Source organism: Vipera berus (genome assembly GCF_964194415.1).
Source record: "Vipera berus genome assembly, chromosome: 2".
In the NCBI taxonomy this organism is placed as follows: Eukaryota; Metazoa; Chordata; class Lepidosauria; order Squamata; family Viperidae; genus Vipera; species Vipera berus.
Genome location: NC_138203.1, coordinates 18,796,665 through 18,816,289, shown reverse-complemented (window position 1 = coordinate 18,816,289; position 19,625 = coordinate 18,796,665). Strand labels below are relative to the sequence as shown.

General features: G+C 37.8%; 1 protein-coding gene and 1 long non-coding RNA gene across 2 annotated transcripts in view; one reads left to right on the top strand and one right to left on the bottom strand.

Annotated features, from left to right (window-relative positions):
- The window catches only part of SPEF2 (sperm flagellar 2), a gene marked incomplete at its 3' end in the record, with an annotated part of 87,637 nt that extends 74,828 nt beyond the window's left edge, over positions 1 to 12,809 (bottom strand). The window contains exons 1-4 of the mRNA XM_081316383.1: positions 12,586 to 12,809; positions 6,075 to 6,177; positions 4,308 to 4,560; positions 1,265 to 1,435 (exon numbers count right to left, since the gene is read on the bottom strand). Of these exons, the coding sequence (XP_081172509.1) occupies positions 1,265 to 1,435; positions 4,308 to 4,560; positions 6,075 to 6,177; positions 12,586 to 12,643 (585 nt within the window). The 5' untranslated portion in view covers positions 12,644 to 12,809. The remainder of the gene's footprint in view (positions 1 to 1,264; positions 1,436 to 4,307; positions 4,561 to 6,074; positions 6,178 to 12,585) is intronic.
- Positions 12,810 to 13,144: 335 nt separating this feature from the next.
- LOC308661889 lies at positions 13,145 to 19,236 on the top strand. The gene is made up of 3 exons (XR_014025041.1): positions 13,145 to 13,286; positions 14,387 to 14,495; positions 18,602 to 19,236. It is a non-coding gene; the product is annotated as an uncharacterized lncRNA (long non-coding RNA).
- Positions 19,237 to 19,625: the final 389 nt, after the last annotated feature.

The window sequence follows — 19,625 nt, the reverse complement described above, 5'->3', positions numbered from 1 at the left end:
ATTTAGTCTTGTTTTGCCTTGGCACTTCCTCTGCTTGATCTTCCTTCCATATCTGCTGCTGCCTCAGACATTTCTCTAACAGCTCATCTTTGGGTGCCACCTTACTGATCCACTTCTGGATGTTCTGAGTTTTGTCCAGGAAAGTGGCGTTAACACACACCAGACTCACTCTTATGAATGAGCTGTCATTCATTCATTCATTCAATTCATTCATTCATTCAATATGACTCTCCCACATACTTAATAATTTAAAATATTATCCTCTATCACATTAAAAACTCTATGAGATTCCCCTCCTATTCAAATCAACATGAAGCTGTTGGATAACATTGTCCATTGCCATGGGGTGTGTTGCTGATATCCTACCCCAGTGCCTGGGACCCAGACAGAGAACAACAGGTTTTAGTTGAACCTTGGCAAGATTGAGTGGTTCTGGGTTTTAGAGACTATGCCATCTTTGGTGCTGCACAGGGTTCTTCTGCCCCAAATAGGCCCAATACATAATTTGTGGGTCTTCCTAGACATCCAACTCCTGCTCAAAGAGCAGGTGACAGTCATGTCTGGGATGCTTTTGCACAGCTTCCTACTGTGCCCCTTCCTGGATTGGAAGGATCTGATCACAGTCACTCATGTGCATAGCTGTTATATGTGAAGACATCCAGTTCCTCTCATAACCAGTGATTGTTTAAAGTGTATCTGGGTGTATCTCTTGATGCATAAATCTATGTGCGTGCTAACTCAAAATAATCAAGTGTAGACAATACAATTCACTCTGCTTTTAATAGCATACAATACAATCTTAACCCAAAGGTGCTTTTTCAAAAGGCAACTGGACTCTGCTTTTGCTTGAAAATGTTTTGCTTCTTATCCAAGAAGCTTTTTCAGTTCAGAACTCTTCAAGCAAAAACAAAGAAAGTCCAGTTGCCTTTTGAAAAAGCACCTTTGGGACAACTATGACTGGATAACTGAGAATCTCCACAGACAATACAATCTTAACTACTTTGCTAAAACCTCTATATACACCATTCTTTCCCATCTTGAGTCCTTCAGATGCATAAAAGCTGCAAGTTCTAGAAGGCCCAATCAGCCAAGCAATTTTTTGAAAAATTCTGGGACAGGTTATTTTGCCATGTTTGGAGAGCATGAGAGTGATGGAAACTAAGCTATAAAGACCAATTTAGTAATACACGTGGCCTCTGATTAAATACAAAGCAGGAAATGAGGGTATTGTAGAGCTGGGTCAGAGAAAGAAATCAGCACTCACCCTTTCAAACTCTTCAACCTTTTTTTCCTCCTGGATCTGTTTGGCTTGCTGTTGTTTCACTAATTGCATGCCAACTATCTTACTTTCCAGGATCTTGGCTTTGTTTTGAAAGCTGTCTGAAATCTGCTGGAGTGAGAGGTCTGCCTGGCGTGGTACTAGTGTTTTGAGTCGCTGAAATGAAACGAGACAGATATATACATGCAAACATATACTGTATATCAGGGGTCCTCAACCTTGGCAACTTTAAGACTTGTGGACTTCAACTTCCAGAATTCCTCAGCCAACAAAGCTGGCTGAGGAATTCTGGGAGTTGAAGTCCACAAGTCTTAAAGCTGCCAAGGTTGAGGACCCCTACTGTATATGACACAGGAAGAAGCATAAGAATCTTGTCTGTCCTGGATTGGTGGATTTAATCGATTCTAGAGTAGCTCATCTGTGCTTCCATTTCCTAAGAGAACTTTTACTGGAAAAGACCAGGGGTTGAGACATGCATAGGGGAGTTCACTTGTGATGCACCTCTTCATATTGCTTTTTACTGAAGCAAAGTGGCCTTACAGGCACTAACAGGAGCTGTTTCCTAAGGAGTCAAACCTAAAAAATACGGTGATTGATTTAATAATTTAAGGGGATCTTCCAAACAGCTTTTTTGTGCTGCAAAGTACCTTGTCTGAAGGATTGTTACATTAATTATATGAGCCTTCTTCCATATAGTAGCTTCAAATCTAGATGTCTTGGAGTGTGGTTCGCATTATTCCCACCAGTATCATTAGTCATGCAGATGGTGAATTCCGGGAATTATAACCAATACATCATGAAGATACTTGGAGTTGCAGTGAATATGTCAATGAGGTGTCAGATTGGAAAAGTCTACATTGACCATCAATAATTCTCAAAGATTATTGTAAACTAGAATTCTTTTATCTCTATTTGGAGATGTTGGATGATATTTGGCATTTTAACACTCTAGTTTTATTTTTTTATTTTTCTAATTACAGGAACTTGATAATTTTTATCAATACTCCAGGAACCTTAAATTGGATTATAATTTTTTTTTTAGTAACTGCTTGTTTTAGAGTCCAGGTTAGCTCAAGCAAAGTATAAAATACAGCAAAATTTAAAAAATGGGCTTATGTGTGAAAGATTTCAACTGTAAACCTGGCCTGAAAGATGCAGTACAGGTAGTCCTTGACTTATAACCATTTATTTAGTGACCAAAGTTACAATGAGACAGAAAAGAATGACATGACAATTTTTCACAATTATAATTGTTGCAGCATCCCCATGTTCACATGATCCAAATTCGGAAACTTGGCAACTGGCATATTTGTAAACTGGGGTCATGTGATCACCTTTTGCAGCCTTCTTATATGCAAAGTCAATGTGAAGACAGATTAACTTAACAACCATGTCACTAAATTAATAACTGTCATGATTCACTTAACAATTGTGGCAATAAAGGTCACAAAATGAGGCAAAACTCAACAACTGTCTTGCTTAGCAATGGAAATTTTGGGCTGTAAATTGAGGACTACCTATAAATGTAACAGATTTTTGCCTCGATAGTGAGAGTACAACCTGCTTAGAGGGAATAATAATGCATGTGAAGTGAGGAAACATACATTCTGGGAGGCTCAGCCAATCTCAATGTATACATGGTTGTACTTTGACAATAAAGGTTCATTCATTCATTCTGAAAAATATATAGTACTGATCTCTTTACTTAATTTTCTGGGCCTATGGCCTAGCTTCAACTTTACAAGATAGGAAATACAGGCCCTCACACAACAGCTCATTGTTTTAAAACTGAAAGTGTAATGAGCTGTGAAGATATCTATTGGGAGAAGATAAATCAAAGAATTAGACTGTAATTAAAGTACCAGTTTTCTCCAGTGAACTAGTATGACGGGAAACAACTCTGAGAATTTCCCAGAGGTTTAAGCCAGTGGTACTATGAATCCCCATAAGAATCAACACTGTGAAACTAAAGGTAATGATTCCCCCGCACATGCGTGCTAGTCGTTTCCGACTCTAGGGGCCGGTGCTCATCTCCGTTTCAAAGCCGAAGAGCCAGCGCTTGTCCAAGGACGTCTCCGTGGTCATGTGGCCGGCATGACTAGACGCCAAAGGCACACGGAACGCTGTTACCTTCCCACCGGAGTGGTCCCTATTTTTCTACTTGCATTTTTACGTGCTTTCGAACTGCTAGGTTGGCAGAAGCTGGGACGAGTAACAGGCGCTCACTCTGTTACGCGGCACTCGGGATTTGACCGGAAAAGCCTTGTATGTGCTCCCATTCTTCATATGTGCAGTAAAATGGACGCAGAGTATTGTTGCAAATTACTTAATAGAGGTGTCTACTTTCTGCAGTTTGGCAGTAATTAATCAATTTTTTTTTAAATTAATCACTTAAATTTCTGTAAGGGGTTGGGTTTTTTTTAATTTGTAACATAGATTTTAAGAAGGCAAAAACAACTTACTTTGGGCCAGTCATTCCCTCTCAGCCTAACCCACTTAATATAGTTGTTGTGGTGATAAAAATAGGAGGCAAGAATACTATATTAGGTCTGTTCGCTACCTTCGCCTTAGGTGCAATTCCAACTGAAGCATCACTTGAACACCATTGGCATTGACATTAGATACTATCAGTCAATTGCAAAAGACAATTTTACTTGGAACAGCTTACATCCTGCGACAATAACTTTAACAGTATCAAACAGCAGTATCTGCCTAGGCCAGGTCCTTGGGAAGGCTCGATAGGTAGATAAAAATGCCAAATCCAATCCAAACATCTGGACTGCGTGTTGAATTATAATAATATGTGTCAGACGCTTTCAGGAGTGGAACACAATATAAGCACTATCAATTAACAATTAAAGCAGGGCACTCTCGACATCTGGATGAAGTGACCTAAACAGGATTTTGTGTCCTTGTACTGTATTCTCATTTGATCCTCACTCGTTCCTGAAAGAAGTAAATAGGAAGGCAATGCTTTACTGACAGAAATTCACCAGTAAGAAATGTGTCCTAACATAAACAAGCTCACCTCACGATATATTTCGGTTCCTACACTTTTAAGCTTTGCATGAGCTGAAGGTCGCATTGCATCCATGGCAACTCCAGTGAGCCCTGCTTTTTTCTTTTTCTCTAGGGCCACATACAATTGGTACACAAGTTTGATAGCAGCTCCATGCTGCTCTGTCATGATGTTTCGGGCTACATTTTGGTCAAACTGTACACCCAGAAGTTGAAGGGTCGGCTCCATGCGAGAAAAGTTGTTAAGTTTTGCATTGGCAAGCCTGTAGAGACGATATAAAAAATTCTAAATACGTAGAATATGTAAGTTCTCCTGTGAGTTGATATGCAAGCCTAACACCCTTCAGTAACCCTCACGAGGTGTGGCAGCAATGGAACCAAACAAAGTCAGAACTCATAAACATGCTTGGTTTTCAGCTTTAATCCCTCTAAAAATCTATGTTCTTCAATCTAATCTTAATTGCTTTACAATCAATTGCTAAACAAATCATTGGAGTTTGACAAGTTTAAGTGGCAACTCCTAGCCAAACTAACTTAAAAATCTAGGTAGAATTAGACTTGGTCACTGTTTGGAGTGGACTGGACTACTAAAAAATATTATGGTTGTAAACTAGAATAAGGAAAAAAATCCTAGAAGTCAGCACCAAACAATACTGTGCTCTTGCCATGAAAATTACATGATTTTCTCCATGTAGTCATCAGGAATCTAGTGTAACTCAAGATACTTTATTATTATACAACATAATAATTTATTTGCACACCATGAACTTGGTCAACAAGTCCAAGGTCCATCAAGACTACTGTCCGTATCTCCAACTAATTCATATAGGAATCTAAAAGCAGAATAGAATCTTACCCCTGCCCCTACAGTCATACTGATTCTGAAATTGACACAAGTGAACATTTTGTTAATCTATCACTTAGTATCATATAAAAACCAGTACCTTCTGAAGCTGCAAACTGTGAAATGCAAATCATCATCTAGCTGTTGGGCTTGACATCAGAAATTAACATTGTCAAGCACCTCCTGAATTTCATAACTGAATCCAACCACTGCTTATTCCTCTTGCTGTTCTTCTTACTGGGGCTGCTTGTTCACTTAATGTCTCTAACCAAGCAATGGCAAGAATACAAAGAGTACTAAGCTCTACTCTTTTGGTATTCTCCCTTTACAGACTGGTGGAAATATCTTGCAGCAAGGGTGGAGAATTTATTGCCTTCCAGATGTTACTAAGCTTCAAGCCCTGTCACACTATCCAAAATTGCCAATGTACAGTTTATCTGCGCTGCATCACTCTCACCAAAAGTAGTTTGTAAAGTCAGTCTCTGCAATGCAAAGGCAAAGGCCTAGAGACAGTTCAAGAGTTTTCTTTCAAAGCAGAAGCAGTTATATGGAAAAAAATTGCCCATTTCTGACTTGCTGGTTCCTTGCAGATCACAGCCATCTCTGTGATAATTCTGGGGACATGAGTATAAACAAGGTATTCTTTTTGTAATTTTTAACAACCATTGGTCATTCTGGCTATGGGTGCAGATTACTGTAGTTCAGAAAAGGAGACCACACAGTCCTTTTCTGTTTCAGTGGGAAACTGACTGAGCAATAGTAAACATGGGAATAAAGGAAAGTTTCTATATAAAAAGTGGGAAGGGAATTGCACAAATTCCCATCCTGTTCTCCAATACAAGGAAGTGTTAATTGAACCTGCAGTAATTTAGTTATGATATAGTATACAGTAAATCAGAACATTGTTAGTAGAACAGTATTGATACTACTCACCTGCTTTGTGAAAACTGATCAAAATCTTCCTGAAGTTCATACTTGTTTAGAAGTTCTCCGATGAGATAACCAGAGGAAAATTCTCTGGCGAAAGATTCTGCATCTGATTTAATTTCCAAAGGAAAAAGGAAATTATTTTGTTTATAAGTTGCAGCTATTTGCATTTAATACATAATCATTCATTATTATAATGATGTACAGTATATCAACCCAATTTATTTTCAATGGATTTCTATGGCTTGATTGATGTTTTTATTTCTGTTTGCTGTCTAGAATTCCCAGGCATATGGGCATCTATATACATTTATTAAATAAATACATAAAATATAACTCACCAATAAACAATGGTTCATTTATCACCATGTTAACATAGAATCAGCTTTCTCTGAATCTTCCAATAGATTTATGGAAATAGCTAAGTGAAGAAGTTAATTATGAATTCTCTAATATGAGTTAAATTGCATAATCTACCTCACCAACAGATTTTTCTCAATATTTAAATGAAGAGTTTTATTAATATTTAGAGTAGACAACCCATGACCTGTTAGATCACAGATATTTCCATACCAGATTCCTCAATGCCTTTAACAATGACAGAATTTCTAATGTACTGCCTTCACTGGAAGAGGTGGGATACATTCAGAGATGTATCTGCCTTGGAAATAGCCCATGTTAAAATATATAGCACAGTCAAACATCAGCCCAGGAAATGTTTTATTACATTTTGTATTACATCAAAAACTGTTTTATCATAATTTTTATGTCATAAAATATTTCATGAAATTTACCACACTTCAATTTTGGACTCATTCTGTTTCCCCATTTGAGGTATCTTGGTTCAAAAAATGTTGCCCTACAATGCATCATTTTGCCCAATTAAAGGCTATACACAAGCAAATAGGAGAGTTTTAGTACTATAGTATATAATACAGTATAGTATGTGAAACACAATCTGTGTCATAGCACCCTCAACTGAAGAAAAAGTTTTTTTTAATAAATTGCTGTTATACAAAATCAGACTCCACGGATACTATACAAATTAAATTTAATGTCTGAATTGGTTGTCATTTCCTTCTAAATACTACCTTTCTTATTTTACACATGACCTTTGAAGATTCCTAAATAACATTTTCTTTGGAAAAATATTAACTAATATTGTTAATATTAGTTGTAACTACTTTATGGGGACTGACTTTTGATATATCATATACAGTATATCTCCTTCCAAATAAAAGTTAATAATAAAAATGTCAATGTGAAATAAATATAAATTATTCAAATAAGATTAAGATAATACAAATAACAAAAATTAATATAATATAAAATAAAAATATGTATTCTTCAGAATGTGGTGACATCAGCCTTCCTTAGTAAACCAGACAGGACACATGACCAAATGAGTTAATTCTACTTTATTGTAACTACAGTAACAGAATCTTTTAAGTCTGAAAACTACTTTGTAGTTTGGCTACTTTGGTCACAATTTGATCAGCAAAAGTTACAGCTGGTCTCTAAGAGCCTATGGATAGAATAGCAGGTGGTATTCAAAATAATAAATGCTGGCCAGGAAGATTAACCAAGGAAACAATTACCGCTTCAATCCATTACCATATGACTTGTCCCTAAGTTCTTTATTTATTTATTAAATACACTGCCCATCTCACCTAAGTGACGATGGACAGTTTACAAGCAATGGATGTAATCTATGGCCCTGGGGGATCACTTAATTTCTAATCCTAATTTTTCAGCCTGCTTGCAAAATCTGATTTTAAGTAATAACAAATACTAAAAATCAGTGGTACAGCTTCTTGCAGGTTTGAACAAAGAAATAAAAGTATAATTGTGGTATAAGCCTGAAGTGAGCCTAACACCAGTAAACAAAGGACCTTTCCCAAAACAAAACATAAAATCACTGTCCTGTGAACTAAAGTGAATAGAACATTGGTTCTTCTGCTTCTCCTCAGGAGGATTTCATCTCCAGCGTTGGTGAAACTCTGCTCTGGAGGGAAAGCATTTGTAGCTAAAACATTAGGAACTATGGAATAAACAGATCCCTACAAGGACTGATTGTTCCTCTGGAGTCCTTATTAATTGAGAGAACCTAACCATAGTGCATCCCTTGAATCTATAAAAGTGTCCTGGGTAACCAAAATCCTTTCCTAGTTTTCTTATGGGAATTTCAGATATGTAACTGGACTGCTCAGAAGGAACACCATCCAAAGGTTTTTCACGTAAGAAGCTCTGTTTCAAAACTCTGGTAGAGATTTGTTTCCTTAAGTCAGAAGTGTAAAAATCATGGCTTCTCAGCAATTCTTCTGTGGTATCCAGATTGTTCCCCATCCCTCAAAGTAGGCAGGACCAAAATGGTTACCTTAAATAGAATTTAGGACAAATGGGTGACATTAGCAGCATTTTCACCCTTTCTTGAGAGAGTCCTTATCCTACTCACTTTTGATATACAGCCTTCAACATACCACAGAAAGCCCTGAAGCTACAGTAATGGAATACGTACAGTCCTGATTCAATAGTGAAACAGAGACTTATGTAAATCAGCGGCTACAAAAGCAAACATACTCAACAGGCATCTGAACAGGCATTCTGGAAATTCAGTGTTAAGTAACTCAAGGCTAAGCATCATTCAAACTATGCAACCCACATCATTAATTCAGGATTATCAAAAGAGGGAATTTTTAAAGGTTTTAGTCAAATCAACTGTATGAATAACTACAATCAGCATACATTTGTACATAAATAAAAATACCTCTAAGGAAAAACAAGCATTATTCTTTTATTGTGCTTAGATGTGTCATAACAGGTGAAACAATTTCCCAGTGCAAAATAAATGGAAGAACAGGTTGCCCACTCAGTTTTGCAAGCAAGACTATACAAAAATATTTCTAAAAGATTGTCTTGATTAATGCCTTCATAAAAGGGTGGCAAGTCAATTACAACTCTACCTGGATTAGATGTTTGGCTACTTATTAACAAACCAGAAGTTAAGTATATTTTTTTTAACTATTTGATGCAGAAAACATTGTGATGTTTGCTTGAGTTAGTATTTCAGAGATAGACACCTATGAAACTTAGAACATCAGTTCGCAACTGCTACTGCTGATTAACATCAAAAATTATGCTATCTCAATGCAGCTCAGATGCAGCACCAAAAGAAGCCCGTTCCTGATTTGAAAAGTGCTAAGCAAGAACAGATTCTGGTTCCCTTTTTAAAAATTTATCATTCTAAGCTATTAAAAGTAACTAAAGTTGCTAAGAGTTGGGCAGTGTATAAACGTAATAAATTATTATTAATTAAAGTGGAATTTCTTCTTTCAAAGTTGGTCACAATATTAACAGCAGGGCTTTTATATGCTAATAACTTTATGGATAGAGGAGGAGGCTCAAATATAGCATAATATAGAGCTGGAAGAAAATCTATCTTAATTTTATACTAAACTGAAGGTCATGTTCTTTACTAAGATGTCTACAAGCCACAACAGACAGCTAATCATAAGTTACAGTGTGAGAGGATAGATGTTGCAAATTGCTTCAGCCTGTTTTTCAAGCTTTGAACTCCTATAAGGAGCAATCTAATCACATCATACACAAAGAAGTACTGGAGACATTTGAGCTCCCCCCCTTTATGGAAACTACCCCACAAAATCTTCAAAGGCAGGGGTCTGAAGGTTGTTAAGTATAAAGGTTAGATTGCTAGGAGACAGCCAGTCAAAAGTTACACCAGGGGTCTTCAAATGTGGCCCTTTTATGACTTGTGGCATGCTGGCTGAGGAATTCTGGGAGTTGAAGTCCACAAGTCATAAAAGGGCCAAGTTTGAAGACCCCTGAACTACACAATAAAAGTAGTCCTTGCCTTACAACTGGTGGTTGAATGTCCAGTCAGTGTTACAACAACCTCAGAAAGAGTGCTTTGCAGCCTGTAAAGCACTTCCTAATGTTGTAAAACTTTGCATAAAAACCCTGGTGATCATGATCTGGTTGCTTGACAACCTGTCTGTTAAGCACCAGCAGTTGCCAAACAAACATGTGATTGTCATTTGCAAATTTCCTCTTGCGCCTTCCCCAGAATATCAATGGGAAAGCTGGCAGGGAAGGTTGCAAGCTACTGTGGCCTGCCAAGAGAACTCCCACTCATCTCTGGGAGCTGACTGAAAGAGCTGCCTTTTGAGGGGAGCAGAAGGGAATTCCTTCGGTGGGGTGCAGAAACAGAGCTCAGATCCTGATGATTTGCTCTGTTTCTGCACCCCACAGAAGGAATTCCCTTCTGTATGCAGAGGAGAGATGACATTCTTTGGCAGGAAGCTCTTTCTGCAAGTCCCTAAAGATGAGAGGGAGCTAAAATAAAAAGAAGAGACACAGCATGATAAGGTAAGCAGCTCAAGATGCTTTGGGTATCCCTGACAGGCCCAGTGCAGGCCACATGCAAGTGCCTCTCACTCAGGGACTGCTTGGATTTCAGCAGGGAAGATTTTCATTTCCTGAATGGAGCCTCCCAGAGCCTCCCTCTCCTTATCCTGAGGAATCACACACTCCTTACATGGGACGCTGTCCACTTAATGACCTGTGCAATCACTTAACACAACTGGGAGTGTCGGGATTGTGATCCACTTTACTTGACAACCAAGATTTTGGGCTCAATTATGGTTGTAAGTTGAGGACTACTTGACTATTTAGTTCATTACTATCTCTTCCGGGCCTTAGGTGAGAAAACAGATTTTCTGTCACTTGCTGGAGATGTTATGGGTTAGTCTGGGAACTTCTGTGAACAAATTACTATTTGCTGGAATTGCATCTTTGGCTTAATTGTAATGATATATTCAATATAAATTTGAAGCCTTCTTTTATACAATTGTTTTTTTCCACTTCAGGAATAATTATAAAAATGATAAATTTCTCACTAATTTCTTTACTAGTGGTAGAAACAAAATAAGCAGCCATAAATGTCATCTAAATCTGGAACCCCAGATTTGGATTCTGATGGATATTTATTGTTGTGAATGTTTTGCAAAACAGTGACTGAGAAGACTTGCCATAGATAGTTTACAAAGCATCTATTTCAAATAGCATTTCTTCATTGTTCATTTCTTCATTTTTACCTGCCCCCTTGTACTGTACCACTGCATTCTGGATTCAAATAAGGCAGTTGCATTTTTTCCCCTGGGATTATGCAGCTTTTCCTGGGATTACGCAGCTGCCTTTCTTCCCCAGAAAAGGCCATATTTGGTTTAAAGAATTGCAGATAAGTGGGTCCCTGTGCACTATAGCAATGCACAACCCTACACTTATACTTTTTCTGCTTTTTTCAAGACAGGTGGACACACTTCTAAACAAAACACTGGCTACAGATAGCTCTCTTTTTCAAATTCCAGGAAAGTTCAGGAATGTTCAGTGAGTTAACAACTGACTGGATGATTTTGGGCCAGTCACCTTCTCTCTCACAGGACTGTTGTGGGAAAAATAGGAGGAGGGGGGATATTTGGAATGTTTGTTGCTTTGAATTACTTATAAAAATAAAAATGGGATATAAATAAATGATTATTCTGGAGGATGGTGTTTTGCTTTGTGGCAAGTTAGCTCCCCATTTTTTGAAATATATTTTAAAGAACATAAAAATTCAGGTGCAGTAGATAAATTGCCAAGTAGCTAGCGAGGTATGTACAGGCACACTGGCCCTCTGGGCGGTATAAATAGGGACCCCAGGCCTCAGATAATTGGTAGAGCATACAGAGATCCAGCAGTCATTAAATCACCATTCTTTTTTTTTAATACTGTAAAGAACCCTTTCTGCAAATTCAGAGAGCCTATCAAAATAGTCAACATGAACAGCTTGTAGAAAAAGTTAACCCATGTGCTTCTTTTAAATAATTGGAAAATACAGTACAAAGTAACTGTGTGGAAACATGGTCCAATATTTTTATTTTCATAAAGCACTGCCGCTAAAAATAGTTGTTTTCAATTCTAAGGTATTTCCAATGTACTGCCATTAAATACCTTTTGCTCTCAGTCATCAAAAATGGAGCACTTCAAAAGTTTCCAAGAGCTTAATGCCAAACTTAAAATCTATAGGGTTGCTAGGTGTTGGCATATAATCCATTATTCAATTCCAACACCACAGATGCGCACAGCATTCTCCTCAGATGTACCTCCTATTATTTTCTAATCTATTTTTTTTAATCTTCCCTTGCAGCAAAGAAAGGCAGGCAGGCAGAAGTGTCAACCCAGACACCCATTTTCCAAGGCTGTGGCAAAGCAAAACACCAAAACCAGCAGTGCCTTCTGAGCATATCCAAAATATCATGCACTTTGGTGCTTTCTCCCACCCTGAATGAAGTGGGACTCGGTTTCCAGATAAAAGACACGGTCTGCTTCGAGACAAGCTGGGGGAAAAAAAATATGAATGTTCCCTCCTGTTGGAGGAGCCTGCTGGGGACCAGTGGGGTAGGGGCGACGCCCCTCGCCTGGGCCTCAAAGCAATGAAACCCCACTTCCTTGGACTCACCCACTGTCCGCGAGAGCTTCACTTCCCGATTCAGCCAATCGCACAGAATGCCAGTCATGGCCGCGAGCGGCCGCAGTTCCGCGCCCTTTCCCCGCTTGGCTCGAGACCTGCTCGAGCCACACTCCGCGTCCCGTCACCACGGCAACCAGCCTTTTCCCGCCAGCCGGGCTAAAAGACACGGCCCGCCAAACAGCACCGGGAGAATAAATGTGAGCTTGCGCAGACGAACCAAATCGGCTCTGCTGAGCCCGGAGAAGGTAACAAAGGTCCTGCTGAGAAGCCGGGGGAACGCAGTTTGTCGGTGAGAGCATGCGCAGTTTAGAAACTTCATTGTAGCACCCTATCCCATTTTCGGGATTGTTTCGAATGGCTTTGGGAAGGGTGGTGGGGATTTTAATCCCGGAGCACGAAACGCCTTTTAACTTTTGATTAATACTGCGGTTGCTACGTCCCCTTTGTTCCCTCCCTCGCTTCCTTTGCTTTGAAAACTTGCGGGGCAGGGGAAAATTTAACCGTTGTATCCTCCGGTAAAATACAAAAAGCTGAATCTCTTCATGTCTGCTACTGATATGCTGCTGATTATTTTTTTTACAGCATCTCTCACATAACGCTAATTCAAACTATGAACAATGGGAACAGAAGCGTCACTTTATCCAACACTTTATGAGTATTTCTTTTAGTCCGAAGAACCAGCTTCCTATGTAAGAATTTCAGTTCCACCCTAATAGATTTCATTTATTTAAACGTACATATCAATAATACAAAGGAACGCCTTGATATAATAGGCATTGTATAGACAAAACCCTTCCCTGAATTTTTATTATTGTTTGGGGAGATACCAATCAAATGAGACAATAGAGTTTTTGATTCGGCTCTTATTAGATTTATATCCCATTTGCCCTCTGGGAGTTCAAGGTTGCTTGCAGATGATGATGATGATGACATCCATTCTGTTGTGTCCGACTCTTGGCGATTCTATGGCCCAGGTCTCTCCACATCTTCCCATTTTGCAGTACTTTGAGTTTTTCTATACTCTAACTAGTGTTAGCTTTGATGGTGACCAGCCACCTTGTTCTTTGTCAGCCTGGTTTCTTTTTACCCCTAACTCTTCCAAACATAATTGCTTTCTTTCTCCAGCAATGCCTACATATAACCCGCCTTTAATTTGTCCAGACAATCTTGAGAGAGAGAGAAATTGGCTAATTAGAAGACAGTTAATAAGTTTCTGTGGCCAAAAGTTCAGCCTGGATATTCTTAGTAGTAGTTCAGCTCCTAATCCATACTGTTACTTGTTTTATAAATGTTTACTTGTTGGTATTACACGAGCCTCTTCATAATTTTCTACAGGAATAGAGTGTGAACTACAGTGAAGGAAGCAGGGCTTTTTTTCTCATAGAATGCTCAGAACGGAGTTCCGGCACCTTTTATGGATGGAACCTTGTAGGGTAGGCAAGGCGGGTTGTATGACATGTGTGAGTTCCGGCACCTTTTTCTTTTACAAAAAAAGCACTGGAAGAATCCAGAATCCAGATGATCAGATTTGAAACAGTGAATCTTTCACTCTAGAGACCAGAGTTGTTAGTGTTGGATTTTTAAATCCATTTCTGAGTTTTATCTCTGTCTGTTTTTCTAGGTGTCATAATTTTAAATTTTAATGAAATCTGTTTTTATACACTGCATTACAGTCTATATAAGATAGGTAAAAATAGTTTAAACCTGAGTCATTGTGGTTTTTGTTACCTGGATTCTTCATAAAGTATCTGGATTTACTTGAAAGTAAATCTTGGGTTGTTTTTTTTAGGGAATCTCACTGGCAACCCTGTTAGAACTTGGATAGAGTCCTACAAACCTAGAGAAACTCAAACTCTGAAAGCAAGCAACCATTTGTAGGAATGTTTTCTCTCTATGGGGTGAGTTTTGGAAAGAGTTCTGTTTGTTCTCCTGCCTTAAGAGATCTTCACCTGGAGATGGTGAAGGTGTGACCAATGTGAAGAAATTGGTTTGGATTGCTAGAGGCAATACTACTGTTTGTTTTGGCTTACAATGAGGTATAAACCCAACCAGTGACTCTTGCATCTTTTTAATGTATTTCAATGAACTTCTTTGTGCATTTTCTCCTGTGCTGCCTGTTATGGATAGAAAAAAATTGATTTTGAACAACAGTAATCTAGAGGAAGTGGGTGAACTGGAGAGGATTTGGAAATCTTGATTGTGAAAATAATGGTGCATTGTCCATGTCTGTATTTCAGTCCCATTCATTTAGAGAACATTCTGCAGAATGAAATTAGTGGGTCTGACCTAACAAGACCTAATGGAATGGAGAGATTAATGGGGAAAATCATATCTTAACTGACTTGTTTGGTTCCATAACAGAAGCAACACACTGGAAAGGCCCTATAAATATTAGGTCTCTTTAGGAACTCTCATGTCATATTCCTCAGTAGTAGTCACCAAGCCTGTGAATATACTGGGATCAAGTGAAAATGTTTAGACTGCTTAAGTGCTTAGAATCAAGCATATATAATCCGTTAGGGAACAGTAATCTAAGATTCAGTCTTAATGTGTTGAGCTGGACTGGGGAAAACCTGTGCTTCAGAAGGATAGTGACACAAGTATTGCTTGGCAATATATTTTCTGAATAGGAGTCTATTTACTCTGATCTTGCCTTGATTATGCTAAAAAAAAGATGGAAGGTATTATTTATTTATTTTATTTATTTTTATTCCATTTATATCCCGCCCTTCTCTGAAGACTCAGGGCGGCTTACAAGCTTAGCAGTAGCCTTCATTCTATGTATATGCCTGCTTGTTAGGGCTTTCACACACACCCCAAGCGGCATTATTACAAAGTCAGCTTAATTGCCCCCAACAATCTGGGTCCTCATTTTACCTACCTCGGAAGGATGGAAGGCTGAGTCAACCTTGAGCCTGGTGGGACTCGAACCTGCACTAATTGCAGGCAGCTGGTGTTACTTAAGGAGGCATTAGCCCTCTGCTCCACCAAGCATCATATTTATTTAATTAAAATGCCTAAAGTCTGTTCAATACCTTATTGGTGCAAATGTGTTTTCAGTAGCTCTTGCTCATTTTGCAAGAGAGATGAGTCAAAATGGCAGTCAGTTTAACTTTGTTTAAACCACGTGGTGAATACAGATGGTCCTCAATCTATGACCACAATTGGGATCACAATTTTGGTTACTAAACAAAGTGGTTGTTAAGTGAGTATAACCTGGTTTTATGACCTTTATTGCCATGGTTATTAAACAAATCACTCCAGTGACAGAATCATATAATTGTTAAGCAAATCTGATTTCCCTCATTGACTTTGTTGAAAGCTAGTTGGGAAGGTTGCAAATGGTGATCACATAATTCTGGGATGCTGCAACTGTCATAAACACATGCCAGTTCCAAGCACCCAAATTTTGATAATGGGATGATGGTGATAACGCACGGGTTGTAAGTGATAGGACTGGTTGTAAATTACTTTTTTCAATGCTATGGTAAAGTTGATCAGTTGCTAAACCAATGGTTATAAGTCAAGGACTACCTCTTTCAGCCAGATGCAGGATATACCTATTTTAAAATCAAACAGTTAAAGACTGTAGAATATTGTAGTTCTTTCTTTTTGAGGAAATATATCTCTGATAGTTCACAGGTTTGTTGTCAGAAGAAAAAAGTTCAAACTAAATATGTAAACTACTGTGTTTGATGAAAGAGTGGGATACATTTATAACCAGCTGTTTATAAGAATAAACTGTCCTTACACAAGAGCATTTTATAAAAGCATGACTCAGGATATAAATCTTATTCATATGTAGTTTGCTTCAGGCCTTATTATGTGGGACTGAAACTAAGACCTGTCCTTTTAACAGTTAAATCAATTTTGTATTTATTGCTTTGTACACAGTATTGAAGTTCAGTTGTAAAATCCAATCTTGCAACCAGGGACTTAGACCATGTGATGGAGCATTTTCCTCCCTCCCCTGTGCATTCTTAGAAGCTACACTAAAAGCTTGGTGATTTTAGAAACAGATTTTGAGATATTCTGGGGACTGTGACAGGAATCATCAACTACCATCAGCAGAAACATACAATGGGATTTCTTTTTCCTTTTGAATTCCCCATCATAGAAGGTGTACAAAGTTTGTATTGCAGGAGTGTTGATAAAGGCTGTAATGAAAGCCAAGTTGATTGACAAGCTCAATTATTTTGCACAATGTTTGACGCTGATCCAAGTATAATAATTTTATCACCAGAACTGTTGTAGAAAGAAGAGACTCACACCAGCTCTTCAGAAAAGGAAAAGTTTAATGCGCAGGTTCAGGAGGCTTGAACAAAGCAAAAGTCTGAACCCTGAAGGGCTCATAAACAGACATTTTTATACACCTCTAATTCCTAGTTATACATTCTTATACATTGTTACTTATGTGGTTAATATTCTACACATTCTTACCCAAAGACAGTTTACAGAAGAAAATTACTTGTAGTACGTGTAGACAGGATATAATTATCCCAATCATCATCTGCCTTAAGGACAAGACTACGTTTGCTTAAACAAGGACTTTAGTACATTCCTCTTTAAGACAGTCACCGGGTAATACGTGTAGTTCGCTAACAGGATTATGGCTTCCTTGATCAGCATCTGTTCTAAGGACAAGAATACTTTTGTTTCACTATTATTTTAGTACATTTCCTCTTTAATACTTTGAAGTATGTTCCAGCTGCATCAGGGCTGACCTGACACAATACTGTCTTTTATTTGAAGACTAGATTGTGCTATGTAAAAACTAAACTACATTTTAAGTTATTAATGTGTTTCAAAAACAGGCTTTCCAATTGATCGTTTTATATTTTGAGGGAAAGAAAACAACAGGTATGGGCACACATCTGTAATGTGCTCTGAATTCAGACTAAAGATGTAGTTTCAATTGAATCTTTTTTTAAAAAAAAGGCATCTCTTTCTTCAAAATGTTCTGTCAACGCTGCTAACATCGGATGTTTTTGCATTGACAACAAATGGAGATGCAATCATTTTCTTTTTTTTGCTTTCAGAGTTAGATGATGCTGGGGAGGGGGGAAGGAATGTGCATGAGAGTCTAGCTGAACCTAATGTGAGAACCAAGGTTATTGAAATAAGAGATGATAAGAATTGGTGGGCTGGAGAACTGGAGGAAAAGCTCATGTTTCAAACTAATTGGAGAATGTGATTTATGACTGTCAGCTGGAGGAGGGAATTGTGCTTTGATATCATGTGCTCAGGGGAGGGGAACTCAGTTTTTGGCTTTGATTGTGTTGGTGCCCATGCTTTGCTACTCAGAGATTCTTTAAGGTAAACAATGGCTAGAAGTTCTTTGAAAAGTTTCATCTGTCGGAACCATGACATGTTCTGGAAATACATGAATCGGAACAAATCAGGACCTACTGTAATAGTATTATTATCATTCTGTCATTCAGTTGCTGGTAAGCTCACCATGATATAGATACTTATCTTTCTAACAATGTCTTTTTCAATTGTCTTCAGTTCTCCAAACCATCAGAGTCTTCCCACAAGACTCTTTAAAGTATTTGTCCAAAATATTTCATGTATAGTTTCATCAGTAATGCTTGTAGTGAACCATTTACTTATAATTATTTGTTTTTCTTGCTGTCCAAGCTATTTCTCATAGTTTTCTTCAGCACTGCAAGACATTTTCTTGTTTCAGTAATTCAGATTATTAACTTTTCAAGCCATATCAACAGTGACTTAACAATATGTTCCTTTATTGTTAATGTGATGTCTTTTCATTTTCATCTGCCATAAACTGTTTTCCACACAATCTTTTTCAGATGTCTCTTTATTGTATGGCTATAGTCAAAATTCCTGTGAAATTTTTGAGCCTAGGAAAATAAGGACTGTTACTGCTTTTTGCCAATTTGTATTGGGCTATGATGGGCTATGATGTCCTGTTGACATAATCTTAGTTTTAGTAACATTGTACAATGGTTTTTGTAATCTTTTCTTTCACCTTCATCCACAGGTTCCTTAAGTCTTCCTCACTTCAATCCTCAAGAATGTCTGAGGATGCTGATGTTGGCTATTTGTTCTAGTCCAGAATGATATCTTTTGCATATTAATTAAATCAATAAGGTGAAAATATGCAAACTTGGCACAATTAGTTTGTTGCTCCTTATTCCATTTGAACTCCACATTACTTTGCTTCCTGGTCAATATACACATTTTTAAATTGGCGGACTTTATAGGCTCACCCATGTTTTAAAGTTTTTTTTGTTGCATACTAAGTCAAAAGCATCAGTCTAATCAATAAAGCAAAAATAGATGTCATTATGGAACTTTACATCCTTTCCCATCATCCATTACATGTTAGCAACATGATCTCAGCTTGCCTCTTTGGAATCCAGCTTGTATATCTGACATTTTTCGTTCCATGTATTGTTAAAGTTTGGATTGCAAAATCTTGGAATCCAGTTTGTATATCTGACATTTCTCATTCCATATATTGTTAAAGTTAAATCTTGAGCTAGTGTAATTGTTGATACTTTGAACGTTCTTTGGCATTTTTTTGTTTGATATGGTTTATAAATTGCTATACAGATCAGTCATCTCAATAAAGATTTTGTGTATGTGTATGGATGATGGGTGTATATATGCATATAAATTGCTCTTGGCCAATATTGTACTTTCTATTTCTGCTTACAGACTGGAAGTACTCCTTTAATTGAATCATCTTTTAGAATTTTAAACAATTCTGTTGATATTTCATCCACTCCTTCAACTTTGTTATTAACAATATTTTCTAATGCCCGTTTTACTTTCTAGAATATCTGGCTTTATTTAAATAATCAAATCTTCACTGTTCTGTTTTTTATATTTTTGTTCATTATTGTACACCACTCAAAGTCAAATTCCTGAGATGGGCAGCTATATAAATATAATAAAATAAAATATGTATAATTGATTTGGAGCAGTGGGCTAATGCCTCCTTAAGTAACACCAGCTGCCTGCAATTAGTGCAGGTTCGCATCCCACCAGGCTCAAGGTTG